This window comes from Phlebotomus papatasi, chromosome 1, assembly GCF_024763615.1.
Source record: "Phlebotomus papatasi isolate M1 chromosome 1, Ppap_2.1, whole genome shotgun sequence".
Taxonomy (NCBI): Eukaryota; Metazoa; Arthropoda; class Insecta; order Diptera; family Psychodidae; genus Phlebotomus; species Phlebotomus papatasi.
Genome location: NC_077222.1, coordinates 81,131,571 through 81,157,736, shown reverse-complemented (window position 1 = coordinate 81,157,736; position 26,166 = coordinate 81,131,571). Strand labels below are relative to the sequence as shown.

General features: G+C 34.0%; 3 protein-coding genes across 4 annotated transcripts; 1 reads left to right on the top strand and 2 right to left on the bottom strand.

The window, feature by feature from the left end:
- Nucleotides 1-563: 563 nt before the first annotated feature.
- LOC129810329 (galectin-4-like) lies at nucleotides 564-7,706 on the top strand. 2 transcript variants are annotated; one of them, XM_055860723.1, is made up of 3 exons: nucleotides 564-904; nucleotides 1,468-1,589; nucleotides 6,371-7,706. In XM_055860723.1, the coding sequence occupies exons 1-3, from the start codon at nucleotides 692-694 to the stop codon at nucleotides 7,278-7,280; spliced, it is 1,245 nt and encodes a 414-aa protein (XP_055716698.1). In that variant the 5' UTR covers nucleotides 564-691; the 3' UTR covers nucleotides 7,281-7,706. The 2 variants fall into 2 exon arrangements, with proteins under 2 accessions (XP_055716698.1, XP_055716699.1); XM_055860724.1 differs by having other exon boundaries at nucleotides 569-1,303.
- LOC129810335 (NADH dehydrogenase [ubiquinone] 1 subunit C2) lies at nucleotides 7,659-8,208 on the bottom strand. The gene is made up of 2 exons (XM_055860734.1): nucleotides 7,976-8,208; nucleotides 7,659-7,915 (listed from the first exon to the last, which is right to left on the bottom strand). Exons 1-2 carry the CDS (start codon nucleotides 8,121-8,123, stop codon nucleotides 7,722-7,724), a joined length of 342 nt encoding a protein of 113 aa, XP_055716709.1. The 5' UTR covers nucleotides 8,124-8,208; the 3' UTR covers nucleotides 7,659-7,721.
- A 5,315-nt stretch (nucleotides 8,209-13,523) lies between these two features.
- LOC129810324 (uncharacterized) lies at nucleotides 13,524-25,375 on the bottom strand. The gene is made up of 3 exons (XM_055860716.1): nucleotides 24,881-25,375; nucleotides 21,006-21,140; nucleotides 13,524-16,491 (listed from the first exon to the last, which is right to left on the bottom strand). The coding sequence occupies exons 1-3, from the start codon at nucleotides 25,182-25,184 to the stop codon at nucleotides 14,738-14,740; spliced, it is 2,193 nt and encodes a 730-aa protein (XP_055716691.1). The 5' UTR covers nucleotides 25,185-25,375; the 3' UTR covers nucleotides 13,524-14,737.
- Between the last annotated feature and the right edge of the window lie 791 nt (nucleotides 25,376-26,166).

The window sequence follows — 26,166 nt, the reverse complement described above, 5'->3', positions numbered from 1 at the left end:
GAACATATATCTTACTATCTCAGCTTTTAAATGATTTTATAAATATTTTCTCGAGTTAATTTACAGTTTATTAGTGCCACTTTTATTATTTTGACTCAAAAGTATCGCATTCGGGGCTCATTTTTAAGAAAAATGATGCTGAACTGAAAATTTCGTCTCCTGAAAAGTTGTCAAAAGAAAGTTACGACAAATGCTGATTTAGCTGACGATTTAGAATTTCTTTGAAATTTTATTTCAATGTGACTTTGAAATTTTTATTGACATAATTTAGCCTAGTTTGTAGCCATTTAAATAATGAAATAAAATATTAAATAAAATGTTCCATATTGAAACAAATATTTCAATATTTGCCTACACACTGGACAATTTTCTTCAATATTGAAACATTTATGTCAATAAATCTTTGCAATGTGGAGGCAATCCTTGTCAATATTTGACATTGAAAAGAAATATTTCAATAAATTATGTCTAGCCAGATAGCCAGCTTAGGTTCAACGGGTTCAACATGGCAATTCCGTTGAACATTTGAAAAGCGCGCTAAAAAACTTTACCGATTCACCCTAACCTCACTTTCAGCAACAGCTGACGGCGCATGGCGAAATAATGTCGAAGTCTGATGAAAATATGTTGTGAAAAAGTTTCGTGGTTGAAAAATTGAGGAAAAACACTGCTGAAAGTGCAGTAAAAGTGCATGGCAGCTCTGGCCGCTGTTGTGGCCAATACTCTGTCGCAAGTGTCTCAATTAACGTGGATTTTTATCCAGAGTGGCGGATCATTCCGTCACATGAAACACTTCCTCCTAGTCCAGAGACAAAATACCAAAATATTCCAATATCTCCGTTCCACAGGTCTCGATACATCCAATCACACAATCAACTGCTATTTGAACACTCATGCAACTGAGGTATGCAAAATTTTATAGGATTTTTCCGGGGTTCAGTAGGCAGAAAAGCTGCATAACAAAACACCATCCCTCCTCCTTTGGCTTGTTTTTTCGCACAAGTTTTCAGTCCCAATCCCTCTCCGTAGAATAAAAAACAAAAACTCCCGTTTGATTCTCTCTCTCACCAATCACGTCAAGTACGAATAATAATTAGTTGATAGAAAATTCGTCATTCAATGCCATAGACCAAGTCAGTCTGTAAATTGCCTGAGTCGGACTGAGAACATGAACGCATAGAGATCTGGGGTTGGGAAGAGGTTCATAATCTAATCAGTGTAATCTCTGGTGGTGTGAAAAATGTGCGCGATCTGTGATTGCTTTTGTGCCACAGATGAAGATGAAGAGGAAAGGGAACCCGTGGTAAATATCACTTTTTTCACAACACTGTCATTTTCTCTTCTTTCATTCTCTGCTCCTCCCCAAGTCTTGTCTTCGCACTCGTTTGGCTTCGCAGTGCGAAGAGAGGGATGAGTCATGACTGAATTTAACTCATTGGGGCTTCGTTTCTCAATCTTTCCTATCAGTTTTCCGAAGACAATGCAACCATGACGGATGCAGACGTTGTATATCGCTGCCCCATCATCCTGGAGCCACGAGATGGACTCAGTATTCGCGTCCTGGGAGAGATTCTACCAACATGTGAAAGGTAATCTTTACAAATTTCATTTAGGAACCTGCCACACCTTCAAAAAAGATCTCTGCTTTTAAGAATAATCCCCGAATCCCCCTCTAATTCCTATTCGGTTGATAGAGTAAATCGATTTTTTCTACGTGTTAATAGTACGCGATTGATAAGAGATAACGAAAGTTTTTTGTACCAAAAATAAGATTTGAATAGAGACACTATTAACTTGAATTTAAATGTATGGGTTCATGGATATAAATATAAATCATTGAAATTCTGCACAGTCTCTGAATAACTGAACAACCATTATCATTTTAATGTTCGTGATATTTCTTATCTTAGAAGTCTGACTAGTCAACCACGACTGCCTCGTCAATGGCAGAAAAACTTCCTCTAAAAGAATTAGGTATTAACAGAGTTTAAGAATTTTTTCTTGACATTCTGGCAATTTCACGAGTCATTTATTTTTTGTTAATCCAACAAAAATGGTTTTGGCCACTCAAACGATTCAAACGCTAATAAGAAAAAATGTTGAATCAACTTTAAGAAATTTTCTAAAGAGTTTTTTTTTCATAGTAAAGTTTTTTGTTCGTATTAGATTCTAATTAGAACAGATATAGTGACTAGTGAGACTCAAGTGAGTTAATTAAACAAATAAAAGTTACGACAAGCACTGGTTTAACTGACGAAATATAAAATACTTTAACCCTTTAACACTTGGAAGGACCCTAGTGGCAGCCGCTGCCAATTTAGTTTTCAATGTTATTTTTTATAGTGAAGAATATATCATTTCGCCTGGACGCCTGATTGAATGCATGCAGAATTTATCTAGCTTTTTTTTCGTTATAAAATTTTTAATAAAAATTAAATATTAATGTAAATATATTGCAAAAACAAAAAACTGCACTCGGAAGGACCAAGTGGCAGTTGCTGCCATTTGCATTTTATATGGGAGTTTGACGTTCTGCAGATGTAATTTTCTTGATTGTTAGTGTATAAAAGACCTAAAAGAACAGTTTGAAAGTGTTTTTGCTAATTATTGAGATGAAATATAGGGAAAAGTGACATACCTTTAAATGCGTCAAAATCAGAATGCTTCAATTTTTCTCTTATTTCCCAAAGCTAAAAATCCATTTTGTTAAGCGAAGTTAATAGAAAATAGTTAATAGTATTAACTATTGTTCATAAAGTAGAATTTTTCCTTTGAAAAATAAGAGAAAAATTAAAAATTCAAAGGCTGCCGTATTAAAAGGCACACCACTTTCTCTGACTCCATGATTCTGATAAAGATGAAAACATCGAATGGTTAAAAATCTTTAGATACAGTACCCAAAGAAATGAAATTTCTGGTTCAGACACCAGAAAAGAACCGACTAAAGCTCCGAATGTTAAAATGTAATTAAAAATATCAAAATATTATGTAAAATTCGATAAATGGCAGCGGCTGCCACTTGGTCCTTCCGTGACACTTTTAGTTAGGGTTCTACGAAGTGTTAAGGACGATTAGAACACCAGTGTCCCATAAAGAAAATAATTTTTTCTGACTACCTAAAGTTATTTTTTTCTTATGTCTGTACATAATTGTAAAGTAGAAGGTTGAAGGAATCTAGAATATTTTTTGCAAGTCTCCAGCTATTTGCTATGTAGTAAATATTTAACCCTCTAACGGTGCTTTCTTTAATATGTGAAAAAAAGTTCTAAAACAATTTTCTAAGATAATTATGGTCCAATAAAGTCGAAAAAACCATCCATTCTTCATTATCTCTTTTATTTTAGGCGCTAGGCGAGAAAATATAAATTTTTTTTTGAAACTCTGCTTCTAAAATTCAAATTTTTAGTTTTTTCAAATTTTTTAAATAAAATATACAAAGTAGAATGACATACAGTGAGTGTCAATAGTTTGTTGCCTAATGCATGTTTGAGAAAACAAGTGAAAAAAATTATAGAAAAAAATATTTCTTCAAATTTTGCTTTTTGCAGATGAGTTCCCTGTAATCCGTAGATATTATTTATATTTTTCAAAAAACAATTTATTTTATTTCATATCAAAAATAATTGTTTTCCAAAAGTTTGTTGCCTCATTTAAAAAAATAATTTAAAATGGTCAAAACATGCAACCAACTTAATGTAAACCGGTTACATTTTGAGCTTATGTCATTTGAAAGGCAAATGGTGGATTTGTACATTTTTAAAGTTGTCAATGGTAAATACATGTATATAAAAATGATGATAAATAATAAGAAATAATCTGTATTTTGATAATTCATAATTTAGGTTAAAATGGCAATTACAAAAAATTAAAAGGTGGGAGATTGTCTAGAGATACTATTAGAATAAATCTACCTCGTCAGTCGTCAAATTTTATGGAAAATCGTGTCAATGTATACATAAAATATTCAACATTTATTTTAAAGAGGTACGAGTACATTCGGAAAAAGCTAGACCCAATGATTTGACTCAGAGAGTTGATAACCACGTTATAAGTATCTCTGATAGAGACCCCATGATATTTGCCCCAAAAATTCAGAATTAACTGGCTACCGAAGGAACACTGGCTTCAAATGCTTCGAAAATCAAAAGCAAATTGAAAGAAAATGTAAGAATAGGTGCTTGGCTCTAAAAATTCCATCGGTAAGCAAGACCAATCTGGGTAAGAGGTTGTATTTTTACTTTTTTAGCATGTTCCAAGTAAATTTACAACCTTTTACCCAGATTGGGTTTGTTTACCAATGGAAACTTGCAAACCAAGTAATTATTCTTACAACTTTCATTCATTTGCGGTTGGTTTTGAAGCCTCTATGCCTTTCGATAACCAACTAACTTTGAATTTTTGGAGCAGACATCATGGGGTTACTATCACAGATTCTTACAATGCGGTTATCGACACTCTGAGTCGAAACCCCGGGTCTACAAGTAGCGTTTTTCAGATATACCACGGATTACAATATTCCTGGATAGTAGGTAGACATTTTTGTGTCCCATAGTAGTGCAAACAAAGTGAATAAAAGTACGAATAAAGACGTCGTATCCTTGTTTCTTGATATTCTCGAGACTGAAAATCACTTAAATCCTACATTTTCGTTCCTCAGCATCAAATCGCATCGTTCCTGGGTGCACTTTTATTTGGTTTGTTTGCACTACTATGAGACACGAAAATCTCTATCTACTATCCAGGAATATAGTAATCCGTGGATATACTCATGCCTCATCATTATAATATTTGATCATTATATGTATAAACTTTCGTGAGTTTCCATAAAATTTGGCAATTAATGACGCAGATTCATTCTAATAGTATCTCTGGACAATTTCCCACCTTTCAATTTTTTGTAATTTGCCATTTTAACCTAAATTAAGAATTATCAAAAAACAGATTATTTATCATCATTTTTATATACATATATTTACCATTGACAACTTTAAAAATGTACAAATCCACCATTTGCCTTTCAAATGACATAAGCTCAAAATGTAACCAGTTTACATTAAGTTGATTGCATGTTTTAACCATTTTAATTTTTTTTTTTTTAAATGAGGCAACAAACTTTTGGAAAACAATTATTTTTGATATGAAATAAAATAAATTATGTTTTTTGAAAAATATAAATAATATCTACGGATTACAGAAAACTCATCTGCAAAAAGCAAAATTTGAAAAAGTATTTTTTTCTATAATTTTTTTCACTTGATTTCTCAAACATGCATTAGGCAACAAAATATTGACACCCACTGTATCTTTCAGTAAAAAATAAATTTATTTTAGTCAGATAACTTTAAATCGGTATTTTTATGGAAATTGGAAATTAGTTTTTTTGCACTAATATTTTTTGTTGCTTTTTCTCTGACCTGTTACACAAAACTGGGAATAGGAACAAAATGAAGAGTCAAAATGAGTTCAAACTTTCAAGAGATGTTTATAAGACTATTAAGCTGTCTACACATATGAGCATTTTTTAAAAAAATTCTTTAAAAAATTTTTAAAAAATAAGAATGAGTCGGTTTTTTTTACAAAATTGCTTACATACTAGGCAAATTTCTGTAAAAAATCCATTTTTTTACAAAAATTTTCACTAGTGTAGAGCCGATTCTTTTTAAAAACCTTTTTAGGGTTATTTTTTAAAGAATTTTTTTAAAAAATGCTCATAGTGTGTAGACAGCCTTACCGAGGGCACTATAGCACTTTTAAATAATTAAAACCTTTATTGTCGCTGTAAATGTGATTTTTGTGAAGACCGCCTGGAGGTGGTCTTACCCGTTAGGTTAGAGGGTTAAGCTCAAAAGTGGCAAATTTTTAAATTCTCAAATTCATTTGATTTTATTTATTTTTTATACCTCTAATTTTTTTTAAGCAAAACCCTTTTGGCAATAAAAACTATTATACTCATACTTAAATTTTTGTCCCTATCGTTCATAGAAGCACAAAATACACCGAATCAGACTCTGTTGTATTTTCTAAGGTTAGATGTAAAACTTATCATTGATTATGTTTCTCATTAAAGATTAATTTTTTTGTTTATTTTTAATCCGTAAAAAGTGGCTCGTCGTTAAAAGATTATTACGTTAGTTTCCTTTCTAAAAAGAATTAAATTCGGGTTAACAGGATTTATAGTCAAATATTTTTTGATTGCAAATGATAACCGTGCTAATTATTAATATCTTTGTATAAGCCAAACGAGTTGGGATATCATCTTGGGTATTTTGTATGACCCTCCTTGAAAAACCAACTCTCATTAATTCTAATATCTTGTCAACTGGCAAGGCTTCAAGGATTTCAAGCATTATGCAAATTTTCTTAATTACAGGTTTTCAATAAACCTAGTTCTAAACACACCTGAACGTGATGTGGCTCTCCACATAAATCCACGGCTGCCACAGAACTACATTGTGCGCAATAGCCGAGTGGGTGGCGTCTGGGGCAATGAGGAGAGAACCTCTGCGCTACCCTTTAGCCTCCATCGAGGCTCGAGTTTTATCATCCAGATCCTCTTTACGTCCTCGTGCTACTTGATCTCCGTGAATGGGCGCCATGTGGCGGCTTTTACGCACCGGTTGCCCTTTTCGAAGGTCAAGTGCATGGAGGTGAAGGGTGATGTGCACGATGTGCAGAGTGACCAGGTTTATGCAGAATACTATCCGGAGAAGGTGAAAAACTCCAATCGATTGCAGAGTATTCGGCATTTGGAGGATGATGAGGATCCTACTACGGTGGCCTTCAGTGACAATAGAATTCACGTGCCATTCTATGGGCGTCTTCAGACACCCTTTCGCAGTGGCCATGTGCTCCACATAAGGGCACGCTTGAAACTCCTTCCACACTCTTTCTACATTAATCTACAAGTGGGCGATAAAATTTGGCCTCATCCTCAAATACACTTCCACTTCAATGCACGCTTCGCTAGCACTGGCGGCAGGCATATCATCTGCCAGAATTCGTGGATGGCGGGCGACTGGGGTCGTGAGGAGCGCAGTGAGTGTCCAATGGAATTTGTTCCCGGAAAGGCTTTCGATCTGCGAATTCAGTCCACATACAATTCCTACCATGTGTACCTGGACGGTAGTCTCATCTCTGAGTATCTCTTTCGTGAATCGGAGGCCAAGGTCCCAGCATTCCAGCCAGACACTGTCTACATCCAGGGTGACATCCAGTTGTTCGGCATCTACGTGCAAAATTCCTACGAGGAGTATCCCATTGAGGAATATGACGAATACTGAATGGGAATTCCTCTTGCAGGAATAACCTGGCACGCTCACCTTCCTTACCTTTCCCCCCTTCGTAAAAATTTATCCGTTGGCAGGGACAATAACTTAAAATTAGTGTTTTATTGGACCTATACATAAACTGTCCAATTTTTCGTGTTACTTATTAATTCGCCAAGTTTCTTCAAAGGGAACATATTTATCGCGTTATGAAAAAAATCCCGCAAAACAATCGCCCACAAATCATCATCTCACCAAGGATGGCCAAAGCCAAATGTAACTTATGTGGTTGAGGAATTCGTGGCACAAGAGGAAAAAATCCTCAGAAAAAAAAACACACAAATAATTCAAAGTAGCTTCAGTCGTCAAAATGGGCAAAGGAAAAAAATGTGATTGTATAGATTTCAATAAATGTTGATAATTATTGCTAAATTATACAAACTTGACGTATTGTATCTAACGAATAGGGATCCATCGTTCAAATAACTCGGACATCTTCTTCCGCTCGGGCGTAGGGAAATCTTCCGGATGGAGCTCAATGTAGTGTCTAAGCACGGCATCTTTCTCTGCCAAGTACTTGTCTCTGTAGCGATCGACGAAGAAGCAGATGGTGGCACCAATCAGGGGGTAAGCGATGTGTCTCTGAAGACCTAAAAGGAATTTCAGTGAAGGAACAGATGGTTTGTCAGGGGGTGCTTATGTAATCATACCACTGAAAACGGGACGTTGTCGCAGGAAATTAGACCAACAGGCCAAGCCAAAACCCATAGAGCCACCTAAAACAAAGCCCCATTTGTCTGATAGCCATGGGCGCTCCCTTGTCTCGTCGTACTTCAGCAATTCAAGCGGAGAAGTCATTTTTCCTGCTTGTTTACAGAAAAATCTTCCCGGACTGAGAAAAACACACAAGGCTAATTTGACAGACGAACAAAAACTTCTGATTTTGTTCAAAGAGGGCTCTGAGATCTGAACCTTTTAAAATTAAAATGGAACTGCTAAAAAATACAGGCCCGTGTTAATAATAAATACGCATTCATAAAAAAGAATTAATAAAAATCTATTCGTCGCTTTTAAAATGGATTTTTATATGAACTGCTGAATTACACAAAAATTCAGTCAAGGGTTAACACTAAACTTACCAAGCCACAGTCAAATTGACCGGTTTAAAAACTTTCTAAAATTAACACATCGTCAGTTAAATCAGCATTTGTCGTAAGAGAGCATCATGTCCTCCACTGTCACTACTGTATGATACTGCTTAACTCTTGCATTAATTTATATTGCAATGATGCCTCATAGATTTTTATTGAGATTTAGGAAGGCAGAAATTACTGAATAAACCAAAATTTTGCAGTTTTTTACCTGGTACCAGGGCCGGATTTAGAAATGTGGAGGCCCAATGCCCATTTGCTGGAATCCCAAAAATCGCAACTTTAAAATTTTATTTAATATATCGTTATTCAATGCTACAAGTAAATTTAAGCAACTTTAAGTTTACCTGAGACCTGCGACTTTTCTCTTACTACTCGTAACGACTTAAACTCTATCGAAAAAAAAACAAACAGTACAATCCCTCGGTTTTTTGCCTATGATATGACCGTTGCAGTTAAACAGTGAAAGGCCCAAACGAGAACATTTCTCTAAAAAAAAATTCTGGAACGTTTAAAATTAAAACGTATTCTTTAAGTAATACGAATTATAGAAGTTAGAATTCATAAAATCTGCTTACAACGCTCTTGATCCATCTCTGTGACTACTTAAAGTGGCGAACTCTCAATGGGCTTATGATAGGCTTCTACAGGAATTTCAATACAAAATTCTTATTATAAGCCTTGTCAAGGTGTATTAAAAGATTTGTGAAGCCTTGGTTCTGTAAGGCAGCTATTTTTTATGTATCTAAAATTAAATAGGTGTAATTAGAAGGAATCATACCTAAAATTTAAATTAAATTCAATCTTTCGGAGGATTTCGTAAACTGAAAGCTTGCTAAAGCCACCAAGAAAACTTTTCCTTCAAGAAAATTACGGAAAATTGGTCAGAAATGGAATAGAAAATACTCTTTACGAATCTCAAAAGCTTTTTGAATTTTTTATTAATTTTTTTTTCATAAATTTAATGCTAACCCTATCTTGATTATTTTAGTTTAGGGCCTAATGAGGAAAGCGATATATTCCCTAATACTTCTTTGAAGGCGACATCGTAGCTTCCTTTGAGAAAAGTTGATCAAAATTTTACCCAAAGTTCCTTTAAAAGCATATTTTGAAGATTTTGAAAATTAGGTTTTGTACAAGAATTTGGCAAAAAAATTATGTTTTCAAAACATGTAAAAAAATACTATAATTTTATTTAAATTTTTGAGGTCAGGCCTAATGGCCTCTACACACTCTGGGAGCAATTTTCGTTAAAAAATTGCATTTTTAAAAAGAAATTGCCTGCAGCGCTGTAGGTGGAAACATCAGAATTCTGTCAAAAATGACTCTCAATGTGTAGAGTCCTTAATATAGCCAAATATGGTTTAAAATTGTAAATATTTAATTTATTTCCCATAGTGACTTTCTCAAAATAAAAATTTGTTCAGTAAAGTTAAAAAGTTTCAAATTACTATAAAAATGACTGACTGACTGTAATCTCTTTTACTTAGAGTTGAATTGCAAAAAGAAAATTGAATTAGTTAAACCAATGTATGGTTAAAATACTGATCTTAAAGAGGTCCAGTGGATCCAATAGATAAAATTAAGTGCCTTAGGCTTGGTCTTAGGTGTCTTATAAACTTAAAAACAAAAAAACATATTTACGAATTATTAAGAGAGCTGTTCAATCATATCTAACAATATGTTTCTATCATAAGATAAGAAAGTTTTTAGCGATTCTTAACAATATTGTAAATAAAATAACGATTTAGAGTGGGGCCCTCAGGACTAAAAAAAAAGAAAATCTTTTCCAAAATGCAAGCCGTTTCAAACGTTTTTTTTTTAAATATATTTTTGCATATTGAATGCTTTGTTAATACTTAAAGCAGGTTAAACTGTAGTTTTTTTTGTAATAATTTTTATTTTGTGGCCATTGTGACTATATGTAGTAAACTTCTTAAATGTGGAGGCCCTTAAAATGTGGGGGCCCGGTGCCATAGCCTCGGGGAACCCACTTAAATCCGGCACTGCCTGGTACCACTTCATTAAAAGACTTTCTTCATGAATTTCCCTCATAATTCTGCTGGAAAATGGCATTACCACTAGTTTAGACTTCTGAAAATGGTACCAGTGCATCTTCATTTGGTATTCAACACTTTTGAGATATCATTCTATTGGTCACCCGACAGATTCATGTCTTTTTCTAAAGTGAAAAAGCCACCCAAGTCATCACAGTTGCACAACCGAAGTTTTTGCTCTGTATGTTATATCAATAATATTTAAAACAATTTCACTCATTCAGTTTAAACTTCTTTTGATCGGAAAAAAGTAAGTTTATTCCAATTTTTATCCATTGAGATATATTTTTCTGTAAATGGTAGACGAGCTTTAATATGACGTTTTAGTCATTTTATGTAAATACACGAAACCGTTGAATCACCACTAAAATTATATCTGAAAAGTGTTAAATATTATTTGAGGATGCACCGGTGGCATTTTCCGAAGTTTAAACTAGTGGTAATATCAAATTCCAGCAGAATAATACGGGAATTCACGAAGAAAGTCTTGTAATGAAATGGTTTCAGGACAAAAAATTACACATTTTGTATTAGTCAGATGATTTACCTAGCCCAAATCATATTGAAAATCTGTAAGGCATCATTGCAAGATAATTTAACGCAGAAATTAAGTAGTATCCGACCGTGGGGAACGTAGATGAACTCAAGAACGCTATCAGTAGCGCATGGCGCTAATTAAGCAAGAAACTCTTCATGAATTGGTCTTAAGTGTAGCTAAAAGACCTTATTTCTGGCATAAAGAATAAGAGATCAAGTCCACAATATTAAAATAATTCTCATTGATCTGACTTGTTTCACTTTTATTTAAAAAATCGGGATCGTCCCTATTTGAATTTCGCTCAAAAATCACCTAAAAATTTGATATTTGGCTGGCGTTCACACACGAACGCAATGCGCGTGGGTCACTACCATAAAAAGTCTTGTTGGATAGGCCTATATTATACAAAAAAATATTACGTCGATCCGACTTACAGACCACCCACACCACACACTTATAAGTCCGTCCCTATTTGAATTTCGCTCACTGTATGACTTTTGCCCAATGAAAAGCATCTCGACTGAAGTATATGTCTTAAATGGAAATTCAACAATTTTTGCCCAACTTTTCTTTAAAAATTTAATAACTTTGTTTGAAATACACAAGGCTGGCAAGGCTTCACACTATAATAGTGTGAAAAATTATGATCAGACTGTAATAATGTTAATTTTTGATCATGTGACAAAAAATACCATAAAGTTGTGTATTTTTTGCACAGTATAATAATGTGAAAAACTATAATCATACTATAATAGTGGTAATTTTTAGAATTTTTAAACAGTTTTAAATTACAAAATATTGTTGAAAATTTTTTATGACTATACTAGTGAGAAATTTTACACAGATCACAATTAAATAATTAATTTATCCAATTTCACACTATTATAGTGTTAAAATTTTACACATTTTCAAATTATACAACGTTGTTGAAAATTTTTCAACTATAATATGTATAGTGGTAATTTTCAATCATGTGACAATAAATTAGCAAATTATTGTGCATTTCTTAAACATTTTTAAATTAAATAACTAAAATTGTCGATTTTGCACTATTATAGTAGTAAATTACACATTTTTTTTACTGTGCAGGGTTTTGAAGACATCGTCCACGATGTTTTTCCATCTCGTCCGAATTTCGCTCATACAGTTTCCTGGCATCCTCACTTCTGGAATAGGGCAGACGTGACCGAGCCAGCTCAGTCTTCTCGCCCAAATAGAGGCCACGGAGGCCACAATGTCAGTCTCTCCCTAAAGCTCCTCCGCAGTTCATGGTTCATCCTTATTCGGAATTCCCCTGTGGTTTCCTCATGGAAAGGCCCGTAGATTCATCGTAGGACCCGTCTCTCAAAGATCAGCAGCTTTCTCTCCTCTGTGCGGATCAACGATACTGTTTCCAGACCATACGTTATGACTGACTTCTCTCTCTCTCTCTTCTTTTTATGTTTTTTTTTTTGGCTGTCAGACTCAATCAGGTCCATATAGCCATTTCGCTCTCTTTTATTCACATATGAGTTCCATCTGTTTTTCTTTTTTTTCCATATGTTTGTTCCTCTCATCTCTTCCTTATAATTTTTTCTTTTTGCTCCCTTATCTTTTAACATACTTCCTTCTTGATATTTTTTTTGCGTTCAGTTTGTAGCTTTTAAGGACGGTGAAAAACTGTTTTCCAATTATTCACCGGACGCGCTTCGATCAAGGATCGAACCGAGGGCCTCTGCGTCACAAAGCCAACACTTTGCCTATTGAGCTACCGAGACCCCTTGACTGACTTCACTACAGTTCTGCATATTTTGATCTTTTGTTGACCGCGAGACGTTCTTTGATCAAAATATCGACGATAATGCAAAGAAACTTCTACTCCCCGCCGCGAGTCTCTCGTTAACCTCTAATCCGACTTCATTACCTGTCGTCAGTACCGATCCGAGATATTTGAAGTCCTTAACAACCTAAAAATTCCACTCGAACAAAGTGACATTCTGACGGGATATGGATTCTGAGTCGCAAGAGACCATGTACTTCGTTTTACTTTCGTTAACCTTGAGTCCCATCCTCTCAGCTGCTGTGGTTACTTTGACGAAAGTCTCCTTAACCGCGATTGTGGAGCGGCCCATGATGGTGATGTCGTCCGCATAGGCCAACATTTGCGAGGACTTGTAGTACAATAGACTCTCTCAAATTCGGGCATTTGGGACCGAAATGTCACCCGAATTAGAGAGAAATTTGGGCACGAAATTTTTTTAAATGCAACGATTTTTTGTTTACCTGCGTACTCTAATTAAATTTACTTGCTCATATTAATTTTAAATTTTATGAAAGCCCCTTAACCGGTTTCAAACCCTTCCAAAACCGATTAACCGTCTATCCTAAAAACTCGGTTATTTGGAATCACTAGTCAAAAGGAGGTTACGACAAATGCTGATTTAACTGACGGGCATATTTAAACGGTACAATCTCGGACGGAGTGCTTACAACTGGGATTGTATTAAATCAATTTTGATAAACAAAAACACAATTTCCTATCGTAAATATAACTAATATATTATTTCTTGTTTTTTTTCGGCATCTCTATAGTAACAATTTCATTCAATTTTGACAATTATTTCCTTATGTAAATATTACACAGAAGATTGTTCACGCCATTAGATGATCATTGTATTCATACAAATAAAACGATGTGCAGAATATCAATCAATTCTTATAAAAGAAATATTACACTTATATTTCATAAATCATTGATTGTTTGTAAAAATCATCACGTTCTCTAAATTAATTTAAGAACAATCATTAAAAGGAAGTTTCTTTTTTAAATGCTAATAAAAGGATGTGATTTTCAAAAATTTTTCTTTTTTTTTAAATAAAATTCTCCTTCCATGAAACATGCTTCTTGAAGGATTAATTTAAAATTTAAATCATGATTGATTAGTTTTAAAATCGAAAAAAATATAGTATAATTGCAAAGTGATTGGGGAATGGGAAAGGGGGAAAGGGTGATGAAAATATTTGAAAAGAATAAATTTCTAATAGCGTGTGCAACTCCTTCCCAAAAAAACTTGGTAACTTTCTTACGCAGTAAAAGGAGGCACTTGTTCATCATTAAATATTTTTCTTCTTTTACAATTATTTTTGTTTTTCTCTTTTTTTTTGTCACGATAAATCTCTGTAAATTTTATAATCTTTTTTTTCTTCATGTACTATGTTTCTCTGAAAATGTAATGTGTATGTCAAATATTTTTGACAAATATTTCTATAATAATCTATTTTATGTTTTTTTCTTTTTGTTATCAATAATCCACAGATTTCTTTTGTACGAAATTTTCCTTTTTATCAACTTTTGTTTCCTCTTTCTCTCTCAAAAATTAAAAAAAAAATGTTCAACTTTTTTTTTTGCAAAATCCCCTTTAAAATGCGAGGGGATATTTCTTTTGTTTTTAAAAATGTTTTGCGTGAAATGAAAGAATTAAAAAAATAAAAAATGTGGGCTTTGTGCTGCCAATTAGACTTGGTAAATTTCATGAATTTACGCCTAATGGCCTCTACGCATTGGGAGAAATTTTTGCTTTTTTTAAGGAAATTCCCTGCAGCGTCAAATTTCTGTCAAAGAGGGAAACGTCAAATTTCTGTCAAAAACGCAATTTTTGACGAAAATTGCTCCCAATGTGTAGACGTCTTAAAGTAGATGGCGACTGTTGTGAAATTTTACCATCTCTACTGCCAATTGAAGGAATTTTAGTGAACTGCTAAAATTCTTAAACGACTGGCAGCACCTCTGGCATGGCTACTCTTCAATTTGAGAATTCTCCCACTTCGTAGCGTTAAATTTCGACAGAAACGCACCTCACTCCTCCCTTTGGTATTCTCCTTTTGCCTTACCTTTCCAGCAGGTGCTACCTTGACATCCTGAGATCTCGTTACCATGCCCTGTCTTGTGCTAGGACGCCTTACTTTTCGCATTGTTCGCCTTGGCACATTTGCAGAATCTCCACTGTCATCTCGCATATCACAATCATCATCATCGTCATTTTTCTTGTACTCTTCTTCGTCCTCGTCCTCCTCTTCGTGATGGTGGGTCTGATCACTTCTCTGTCCACTGCCAGTTGCCTGACGTGGTGCCTGGTCACTCGATGAGATCTCATGAATTTGCACAGAATCATCTAGGGAAGTCGATGAGGTATTCATCATTTGTACATCTGCAGCTGGTCCAGTTGCTGCTGAAGTACTCGGGGAAGATACAGATGTAGCAAAGAAACGTTCCACTGAATCCATATCGACATTCCGTTCAGCCATACGACGACAATAAGCCAGAATCTCTTCAGTTGTCGGTCCACTTCCGGCCACTCCACCATCTTGCAGGGCATCCTGATTGAGCATTGAATGCCCAGAGGGCGCCTGAGACGTCGATGGACCATATCCTGCATAATCATGAAACGTTTCCATCTCCATGAGATGCTGTTCCCGAGCACTTCCCGACAAAATCGCCGCCATGGCTGTGAGCTGTTCCGTACGCGTCTCCAACTTCGTCAACGAGTACGTCTCCTCACACGGTGTCACGACAAATTGCGACGTGGACTGTTGATGATGCAGCAATTCCAATGGCGATTGCAGTGCATCTGAATACGCCTCATGATGGTATGGTGCCTCATGATCCTCCAGCAGACTACTGTATGACTCCACAAAGCCACTACTCATGTAGGAACCCGTCGCCGAGGTGGATGATGCCGGATCATTGCTATGCAAATGATTGCTGTGGATATCATAACTCGTAGACGGTCCATATGGATCTGGCGGACGGATTTGTGGCAATACAGGTGGTACTCCTCCCTCCATCTGCCCACACCTTCCACCACCACCCTTTTCCCCCGCATTCTGAATGTACAGTACATGATCTAGTATATGTGCTCCACTTGGACATGAGGATTTTATAAGGTCACGCTTTGGCGGACCCGGTGGATCCAACATAATCGTAACCACTGAGGTGTTATCGGCTCGCATTTTGGTATTACTCCACCTCTCCAGTGCCTTATCCACCAAATATTTACTTGGATTTATCCAATTTTTCGGAGCATTGGAAACCATATTGCGTTCATTGATCACCTCAGCACCATGAACAAATTCCACAGCTCCACTCGCAGACAAAACATTCCAAAGACCATCCGTCCCAAAAATCAAACATCTAAACTTCTTTGGATCAATGGGTATCACACGAACATCCGGATCTGGACTCACAACAAATTCATTCAATTCCGAATTGTAACTCCAAAGATCCCCAAGACTCCGGGCAACAGCCAAAAAGGGAATCTCATCGATTGGTGTACTCCGTCGTACAGGACCTTTATGGCCCAAACGCGGACGTGTCCATACCACACGAGGAACACCAGATTTCGTCACCACCTTTCCACCCGAATTGATAATTCTCTCCTTCTCCACATTGCTCTCTGGCTTGTGTTCCTGAGTCAACTGACGTGCCTTCCACTGTGGATTGTCTAAATAAACAAAAGGGGGAAGTCCATCCAATTAAAGATAAATATTTTTCTTCATCACTTTGGCTTAAGGCGATTTTATTTCAATAACTCCATTTAAATTCTAATTGATATTCCTAATCGTCAAAACAGATTGATATAACAGAAGCCAATTAAAGAATAATCTTGTAAAAGCAAACAAATTAGCGAAATAGTCAAACTCTTCACTTTGATGCCACAAATTCAAATATTAGTTGGGAAGCGCATTATTTATTTGAATAGATAAAATTGACTTATAGAAAAGCTCTCTAACCGAAAAAAAAAATACTTCAAAATTTTCCTAAAATCCCATATAAGGTAAAGTACCCTGTAGTCGGCCGGTTTCTCAACTCGGCCAGTGCGACTATTTATTCAATTTACTTAGATTTGTTATAATATGGTCTTACCAATTTAACATTATAAGGTGTACTATATTATATATAACGTAAATCAGTGAAAATTTCATAGAAATTAACTATAAAACGTTAAAAAATTGGTTAAATAATTCAACTGGCCGAGTTGAGGAACCGGCCGACTAGAGGGTACTTTACTTTACATGTTAAATACAATTTAGGGGAAGGTTTTGAACCTTCGTAATGTTGCAGTTTCGTAAAAGTTGATTTTTTTCTAAGTTACTAAATGAATTTCATCCATGGATATATGATCTAAAAGTTAGTCCTACATCTCACATTTCCTGACAAACCTGGAAGCCTAGGCCTTTTTTCCTGGGTGCAAAAGGCAAAAATATAAAATGGGCCTAAAATCGTAATTCTCATGTGTAAATTTTATGCATTTTTGCACACTGCAAGTGTCTTTTCGAAAAAGCAACTATTCCAAGTTATAGAGGCTTTATTAGGGTTAATATTTACCGTGAAAATCTTTTGCTTGAAGGGGGTTGTTTTTGTGGGTGGAGGAAAATTCATAAAAATTACCACCCTTGCAGCTCAGGAAAATTGATTTTTTACAGCTTCGTAAAAACATCTGTCAAAATTACTGACCATCGAATTTGAGAATTCCTCACTGTTTTGGGTTACACTGTGCACGCCGCTCGGGATATTTGACTCATCAGAGATTCCACTGAATAAATTCACAAGAAAATTGGGATATTAAACAATTTTCACTTAAATCTCGAAGGAAAACACGCACTTCCCCATCAAAATGAGACTTCATCAGATGTTTTTATTTCACTTCTGTCAAATTAAACATTAAATTGAGTCTGAATCTGCATTTGGAGGTGTGATTCTTTCATTGCCAATGCGATGCGTTTTGAGAATTTTCATCCAATTTGCTTTGTTTTCAAGCGGATTTTTTTTCACATTTTACTTTAAATTAATCACTGGTAATTCTAAGAATCACTCATGTTCAAAAAATGTTCTGTAAGACAGATTCGAGACGTTAGAGAAAAAACAAGGATTACAATAGGTGTGATTACTACTTTCTAATTTGTGCAGTGATGAAACTAGACTGCTTATGGTAGATGTGATTCTTTAATTGCCACTTCGATGTATTTTGAGTATTTCTCATTCAATTTTCCTTGTTTTAAAATGGAACTTCCCACATTTCACTTTAAATAGGTGGTTGGTCATTTTTGAAATCAATTACGTCCGAAATATGTTCTCTAAGACCAATTGGAGGTGTTAGAGAAAATCCGAGGATTACATTAGGTGTGATTATGAGAGAATCATACCTAACCAAGCTCTTAACTGAGTGTCAGAATGTATGGAAAAAATGGTTTTCCGAGTGTCAAAAAACATGTGTTAGAAAAATAGTTTAAAATTGATTTTTAATGCGTGATACCTCCTACAAATGGTAAAAACAAGTAGATGAAAGTTCCATCTAAGTAGTGATGCTCAAATTTTTGTCTCCGGTGTAATGTTTTCGGGGGAAAATGAGGCCTACAGAGATGGGAAAAAGTGGTACGAAGCTGAGTTAATCAGGCACCTTCGTAAAAAATGCCGCTACATTTTCATTTTCCTGTAGAGTAAAATCCAAGGACTTCCAGGAATTTTGTAAGGCAGAATTATGAACCCAATAAGTAAGAGATTTTTTTGATATAGTGATATAATTGATTCGGTGTATGTGGCATTCAGTAAAAAATCTTACATCTTGGAGTCCTTTTTTAATACGAAACGAACCTTCAAAACCTTCCCCTAATTATTTCAAATGAAAAAAATTTACTGGTAAAATTTCTTGTTCACTTTTTTTTCTCAAGTGAATTTATACTTCTCCGAATTATTTGAGAAATAGGCCATCTGAAGCTAATTATAGTACAGTGAGGTAACTGGATCGTTTTTCGAAGAGTGCTACTTAAACGCTTGTTTTTGGACTGATGAAATTATTTTTTACTTCTTCTAAATCCGTAGAATTATTCACTGTTTCATTCAGAAACATAATATAAAAAAATTATCAAAAAATATTAAAGAAAATTTATAAAATAATGATAATACCGAAATAAGTCAGTATGCACTAACTGGGTCGCCTTTTCGCTAATTCACTTTTAATTAAACCTTTAGATTTAAAATACTTTTTTCACAAGGAAGAAAAGCAGTAAATGTTTTCAATCAACCAGCTGTCATTAGCGAAAATATCAGTGCTAGAAAATTTTTAGTGAAGAACCGAGATGGCACAAGATTGAAATGAGTCGATTACACTCACTTATTTAATTAATAAAAATATTATTTTTGCTTTTTCTCAAACTTGAATAGTTATGCTACTGTAGTGACTATATTACGAAAATAAAAATAAAAATATTATTTTAAGTGGATTAGTCATAAACAATCCAGATAGCGAAGCGCCAAGATTAGCACACTTGACTATAAGTGTGTTTTTGTCTAGGATGATTAACTAACGGATGGAGCATTTTAATTCAGAAATGATATATTTTTCTTAAATTCTTTATAATTTTTAAGTCTTAGATCCCACAAAAATAAATATAACACGAAATGGTTGGCACATGACAGAGAATACAGAGAACATATTTTTATTAAATTTAAAATATTACTGGTGTTACAAATAGAAAATTTGTCAGAAAGATTAAAACAAATTGGGAATTTTACGTCTTTTTCATATAGGTTTTAGGAACTGTTATCCTCGTGCAATCATTATAAATTTCGAGCCAATAACATAACATTAGATACTCTTTCATTTGCTAAAAGTTTTAAAATAATTGCATTTGGTTTTATACTAAAACTAAAAAATCACTTAACCCTCTAACGGGTAAGACCGCCTCCAGGCGGTCTTCACAAAAATCACATTTACAGCGACAATAAAGGTTTTATTTATTAATAGGTGTGATTATGAAGGAATCACACCTAAAAAGTGCTATAGTGTCCTTGGTAATAGTCTTATAAACATCTCTTGGAAGTTTGAACTCATTTTGACTCTTCGTTTTGTTGCTATTCCCAGTTTTGTGTGACAGGTCAGAGAAAAAGCAACAAAAAATATTTGTGCAAAAAAACTCATTTCCAATTTCCATAAAAATACCGATTTAAAGTTATCTGACTAAAATAAATTTATTTTTTACTGAAAGATATGTCATTCTACTTTGTATAATTTATTTAAAAAAATTGAAAAAACTAAAAATGTGAATTTTAGAAGCAAAAAGTTTCAAAAATTTTTTATATTTTTTCACCTAGCGCCTAAACTAAAAGAGATAATGAAGAATGGATGGATTTTTCGACTTTATTGGATCATAATTATCCTAGAAAATATTGTTTTAGAACTTTTTTCGCATATTAAAGAAAACACCGTTAGAGGGTTAAGAAAAAATATACCATACTTTTGTATGGAAAATGTTTGAGAATGCTGCGCCCTGACTCGACTTCACGCCCAAAAAAATGTCTGAACCTGTAACTCTTATTTTTCATGTTAAAAATATAATTTAAAATTCATTTTTGAAACCGGTTCCTACCCGGGTACCCGGTAACGGATTTCAGTGGAACCGGGTAACCGCCAACTTCAAAATATATTGGTATCTGGAAATACCACTCAAAGTCCCAAAAGAGACTATATGCCTAGCAAAAATAAGTAAAGTATTTTTTTAAAGAATTATTCAAAATTAGGAACATTGTAAAAGTTTCATATAAATGTTATTATGCACTTTATGGTCTTCCTAAAAGTTAATGTGTATTTTTTTTAAGTTTTTGTATAAAAAAAGAAATTTTGCTGTTAAGTGCTTCAACATTGTAGTTCACCGAAATAGGATATTAATTTATTAAAACAGAAAATAATTATTATGTCAAGTAAAACAAGAATTAGAGAGCTTTTTATGACAACCTGTTTCCAATAATCAGACTTTATATTATTTTAGGGCATTCAATAAAATCGTAAAATACATCATAAACAATCTCTCCATAACGGCTGTTTTTACTGAACCTCTGACTCAGCACACTTCCAAGAAAGGGCCAAAAGTGAGAGTTTATTTCGCAACAATACGAAAAATATGTCTTTCACATTTTCAATTCAATACCATTACAATACAATAAGATATTGGTACTCACTTTCTTCCTGATATCCCAGAACAATTCCTGAATCTCCAACATGTCCAATGTAGATTTTTCCATGGCGAATAAATGCTACACTTGCTGTGGTTCCTGCTGTGCTTGGTAGTCCCGTTGGTGTTTTGGGCCACTTTTCTGTTTGGAAAACAACAAAACAAAGATTGCGTTGGGTGTTGAGAGAGAAGAGCAGAGACCACGAAAGAAGGCGGGAAAAATCAACTACACGTGCCACTCATAGCACAATCTTGGCGCTCAAAATTCAAATTCAAACATATTATACAATTTTGATTGGAGTCTCTTTCCCACTGTTTCTTGGGATTATTGCGCGCGGAAATTGAGTGCAAGCAGTCATATACAACTACATACAAACACAAGGGACTGCCTCTTTCCCTCTCACACTCGATGACCCCTTGCTAAGACCAACCGCACGCCAATTCACCAAGAGGCTCCTCATTGCACATTTCATGGACAAAGGTTTTCGTAAAATTGTGAAATAGTTTGTTTTATCTTACGATGATATTTTGTTTTCAATTATGGTACAAAAGCTTATGCTTAGCACAACTTCTGTTTTATAAACATGTTTTTGACAATTTAGTTAAAGTGATGGCCAACGCACAATAAGTTATTTTAATTTGTAAACATGTTTTTGACATTTCAATGAGAACGAGTGAGAGCTAGATCTAGTCTAGTCATCTCCCTTAGTCTTATAGAAATTTTTTAAAATATGATTAAAAACAAAAGTTATTGTGCGCTGGTCATGACAGTAGAAAGTGAGAAAGACTAGATCTAGATCTCAATCTCATTGAAATGTCAAAAATGTGTTTACAAAACAAAAGTTATTGTGCCCAGCGCAAAAAAAAACTTTTGTAAATATCTTTTCGAAACAATCTATGAGAGTGAGTGAGATGACTTTATTTGACTTTGACATATTTGACTAAATCTGCATTTCTTTCTTCACTCACACTGAAAAGTCAAAAACATGTTTACAAAACAAAATTTATTGTGTGCTGGGCATTACTATTTAATCTACATAAATACTGAATAGAGCGTCTACTAGACGCACAATAGTACTATTTTCTTTTGTAAGCATATTTTTAAAAAATCCGAAAATGCCTCTGATGCCTCTATGTTACAATACCAAAATTTAATCATTTGAAGTACGTATCACTTGATAGCTCACCGTAACTATTCGAATTAGCACATCGAAACTGCTATCTGCACAAAAACCCTAAAGCATAACTTCCTGGAAAACTTTTTAGACAACTTTGAAATGGATATTCCAAAATAGCACATAATGCATTTCCCAAAATAAAAATCCCATTTTTTATCTAAATATTGATCATTATACATCAATCAAATGTAACAGGGCATTAGATAGAATTTATATGGAGCCTGTTATAAAAGGTTGAAGAAACACGTCTGTGACAGAGGGAACCCCTATTGACACTTTTGTCAAAACATTGACATTTATTTAAAGTATCAAATAAATGTAAGTAATATGAAGCTTTCTGTAATATACTTCTTCTTATAGAAATGTTCATACCTTAAATCCCAAATGATGCAAATCAGGGTGTCAATAGGTGTTGATACGAGTTCTTAATGTGTTAATAGGTGTTCCTTTCACCCTAAATAAATTCGAAGCATTTGATAATTTGAATAAGAGGATTGTAGCTCTAGTGTACGTATAGTATTTCTTTTTGGTAGATAAGTCCTTTTTCTTGAAAATTATTCACAATCTTTTATTAAATGAACTTTTCATAAAAAGCACTTGTCTTTTTATAGCTCTCATAGCTTGTTTGATTTTTTTAACTACTTTTTTCCAAATATTTTAATTAATGTTCATACAAAATTTTTAATTTAGGATATTTTTTGTGTATTGGGTATTCAATTTATTTATTTGGAATCTTTGGAACACATCACAAAATTACGTTTGTTTTACGAATATATTATTGCCCAAGAGCTTAATATGGATAAACAGTTAATAACATTAAAACCTAATGAATACAAAATGACCAATATTTTATAGAGAAGTAGGAGTAACGCTTATTTTGTAAAGATGTTTCATAATTTACCCAAAAACGCCAAACTTAAGGAAATGTCAAATTCATTTTTACAAAACGAATGTTATGGAGTCTTTATTTTAAAATTAGTAGAATAAAGTGGTACAAGTTGGACAGTGGTACAATTTGGACAGGGCTTTTTGTCTTGATAAATTTAGTACTTCATTTTTATTTGTATATTGTTAATGCTTTAGTTTTATAATTTAGTTTCTTGTCCTTAAAAACAAATTTTGTACTGTATTTATCAAGAAAAAAGCCATGTCCAACTTGTACCGGCGAATTGTCCAACTTGTAACACTAATTGCAAATTATATCACTTTACCCTAATGTTTTTTTTTAACAGAAAATTTGCAGGAGTGACAAATTTATCCAAATCTAATAAAGAGAGCCATTATATTTAGAATAAACTTAATCAAATCAAAAAAGAACATTTTTTCCGTTGTCCTTATATAACTCAAGAAATTTTTACTTTAAAAAATTTACAATTTTTCTTATTCTTTGCTTTATAGTTTTAGACCGGACGTTCTGTCAAGAGCCACACAGCCTAAAAAATTTACAATAAAATAGTAACTAAAAATATTTCATTCTATATAATTTTTTTCATCCTGTTTTTATATCGGTTGCAATTTTGAAAATTTCAAATGTCAATAAATTTTAGCCAATCAAAAAACGCGATGAACTTAAAACATTTTATTAGATCAAAATATTCATTCACGATGGGTAATGGCCAACGCACAGTAACTTTTGTTTTGTAAACATGTTTTTGACATTTCAATGAGTGTGAGTGAGACCTAGATCTAGTTATCTCCCTCACTCTTATATGAAATTTTGAAAACATGTTTACTAACAAAAATTGTTGTGCGCTAGGCATAATGCTTCAATTCTACACAGAAAAAAAAATATTTTGTAAAATTGTTCGTAAATGTTTGTGAAATCCTATGAACTTCGAAAAGCTTCTAAATTATATAACCCACAAATAAGTTCGTAAAATTTTGTACTTTTTTCACAAACGTTGTTCGTAAAATGATCATTTGACGAACATTTTTTAAACTTTTACAAACATTTGTTCGTAAATGGTCGTAAACACACAAAAAATGTTCGTAAAATTTTGTCAGTTGTTCGTAAATTTTTGCCAGACAAACAAAAATTTACGAACAAATGCAAACAAATGACAAAATTTTACGAACATTTTTGTGTGTGTTTACGAACATTTACGATCAAATGTTTGTAAAAGTACAAAAAATTGTTCGTCAAATAATCATTTTAGGAACAATGTTTGTGAAAAAAGTACAAAATTTTACGAACTTGTTTGTGAGTTATACGATTTACGAGCATTTTGTAAGTCCTCCATAGGATTTCACAAATATTTGCGAACAATTTTACAAAATATTTTTTCTGTGTAAGCAAGTTTTTAAAAGGTTTTTTTTATAATAACCGCAACAACAAAGTAGCGTAAGAAAAGTTTAATAAACCTTACATAATTCTATAATAAAATCTCATAGGGAAATCTCGAGTAACTTGGGAATTTTCCGCCCAACATCCAACACATACAAAGCCCCCCAACGCCATGAGAGTGTCCCAGCTAAAAAGACCTCTCTCTCAAAGTCCCCCCAAGAATACCTGCAGCAGTACTTATGGGAAATACCCAGTTTGGCAAATTCTGGGAACCACCGGAGGTTCTCTACTTTTTCAGGCAAACAAAATACCAATGACTCTCCCCTTTGAAATCCTCAGCTTGATTTCTCTTTTTCACACTCGCGCACAAAATTGCGTCCATGGAGCACAATATGGGTGTATTAGTGTACACGTACGTACCTTGTTCACGCCACATTTTATTGTGTGTGGCATGATAACCTTCTCGGATGGCTTTCAATATGTCAGAGTCGTTCTCTGACCAAAACAATTTCTGATTTACAATTTCATTCATGAGGTGCTCCTTGGCATATGTTGCAGCTTCGCAGCCCCCGTGGCCATCGTAGATGCCAAAGAAGGCATACTCGAGATCTTTTTCATCCTCTGATTGTTGGTACGCCACAGAAAAGAAATCCTCCATGTATTTTCGCCCACCCTGACTGCAGTGGCCCGTTACGCGCAAATTTACACCTATTGACGCCGACATTGCCCTGCGAAACCATTAAAACTGATAATTTCACAAGCCCAGCGACACAGGACACACACTTTTTCTTTGATTTTCACAATTTTTCCGTCACTTTTCAGCCCACAAAATTTTTTTATTGTCTCCACAAAACACCACAGCTAAACGCCACGCACGGTCAACATTGGAAAACTGTGCTAAAAACTGTTCGAACGATACTAGCGCCATGGGAAAATCTTGCAATGAATGAAATCGCCCTTGAAATATTTTGTCATGAACGAAAATTCCACGGAATCTACGGAAAAAGCCTATTGTTTTATTATGCAGGATATAAATCCAAGATGAATAAAAACAAATAATAAAGTAATAAAGGTGGGCCAGATCGGGCTGGTGATGACCCCATAGCAAAAGAAAGCGAAATAGGAATAACAAGCGAAAAAATCCTCGGAATTTTCCACTATTTGCCTTAAAAAATTCCATATGAATTTTCCATAATACGTTCCAAGGAAAATTTAATAGATTTATGCTGGATTTTTCATATAGAATACATCCATGGAAATGCTCGTGGAATTTATGTGGATTTTTCCACCAAAATAAAATGGAGAAAAACTGAAGCTGTCACATGCACCTCGTGATTTTACTTCCGAATATTAAAGAAATAGCAAAGATTACGAGGATTATAATATGTTTTACTAAATCAGCAATAACGAATTAACACTTTAAGCAATAAAAAAATATTTTGTAAAAAAAAATAATTTTTTCGAAAATATTTATTAATTAACATAAAAACAGTATTATTTTAGGTTGGCGACCTATTTAATGTAATCACTTCATTATTATCTACACGAAACGCAGTGTCGCATAATTAATTATATTATAATTGCCACATGAATCACTAGAAATGTTTGCGGAAGGTTTGGAAACAAATTCTAAAAGTTGTCGCAACACCATTTTATTTGTTTGACATTTCAGAAAACTAGTGGAAAAATCCATATAAAACACTATG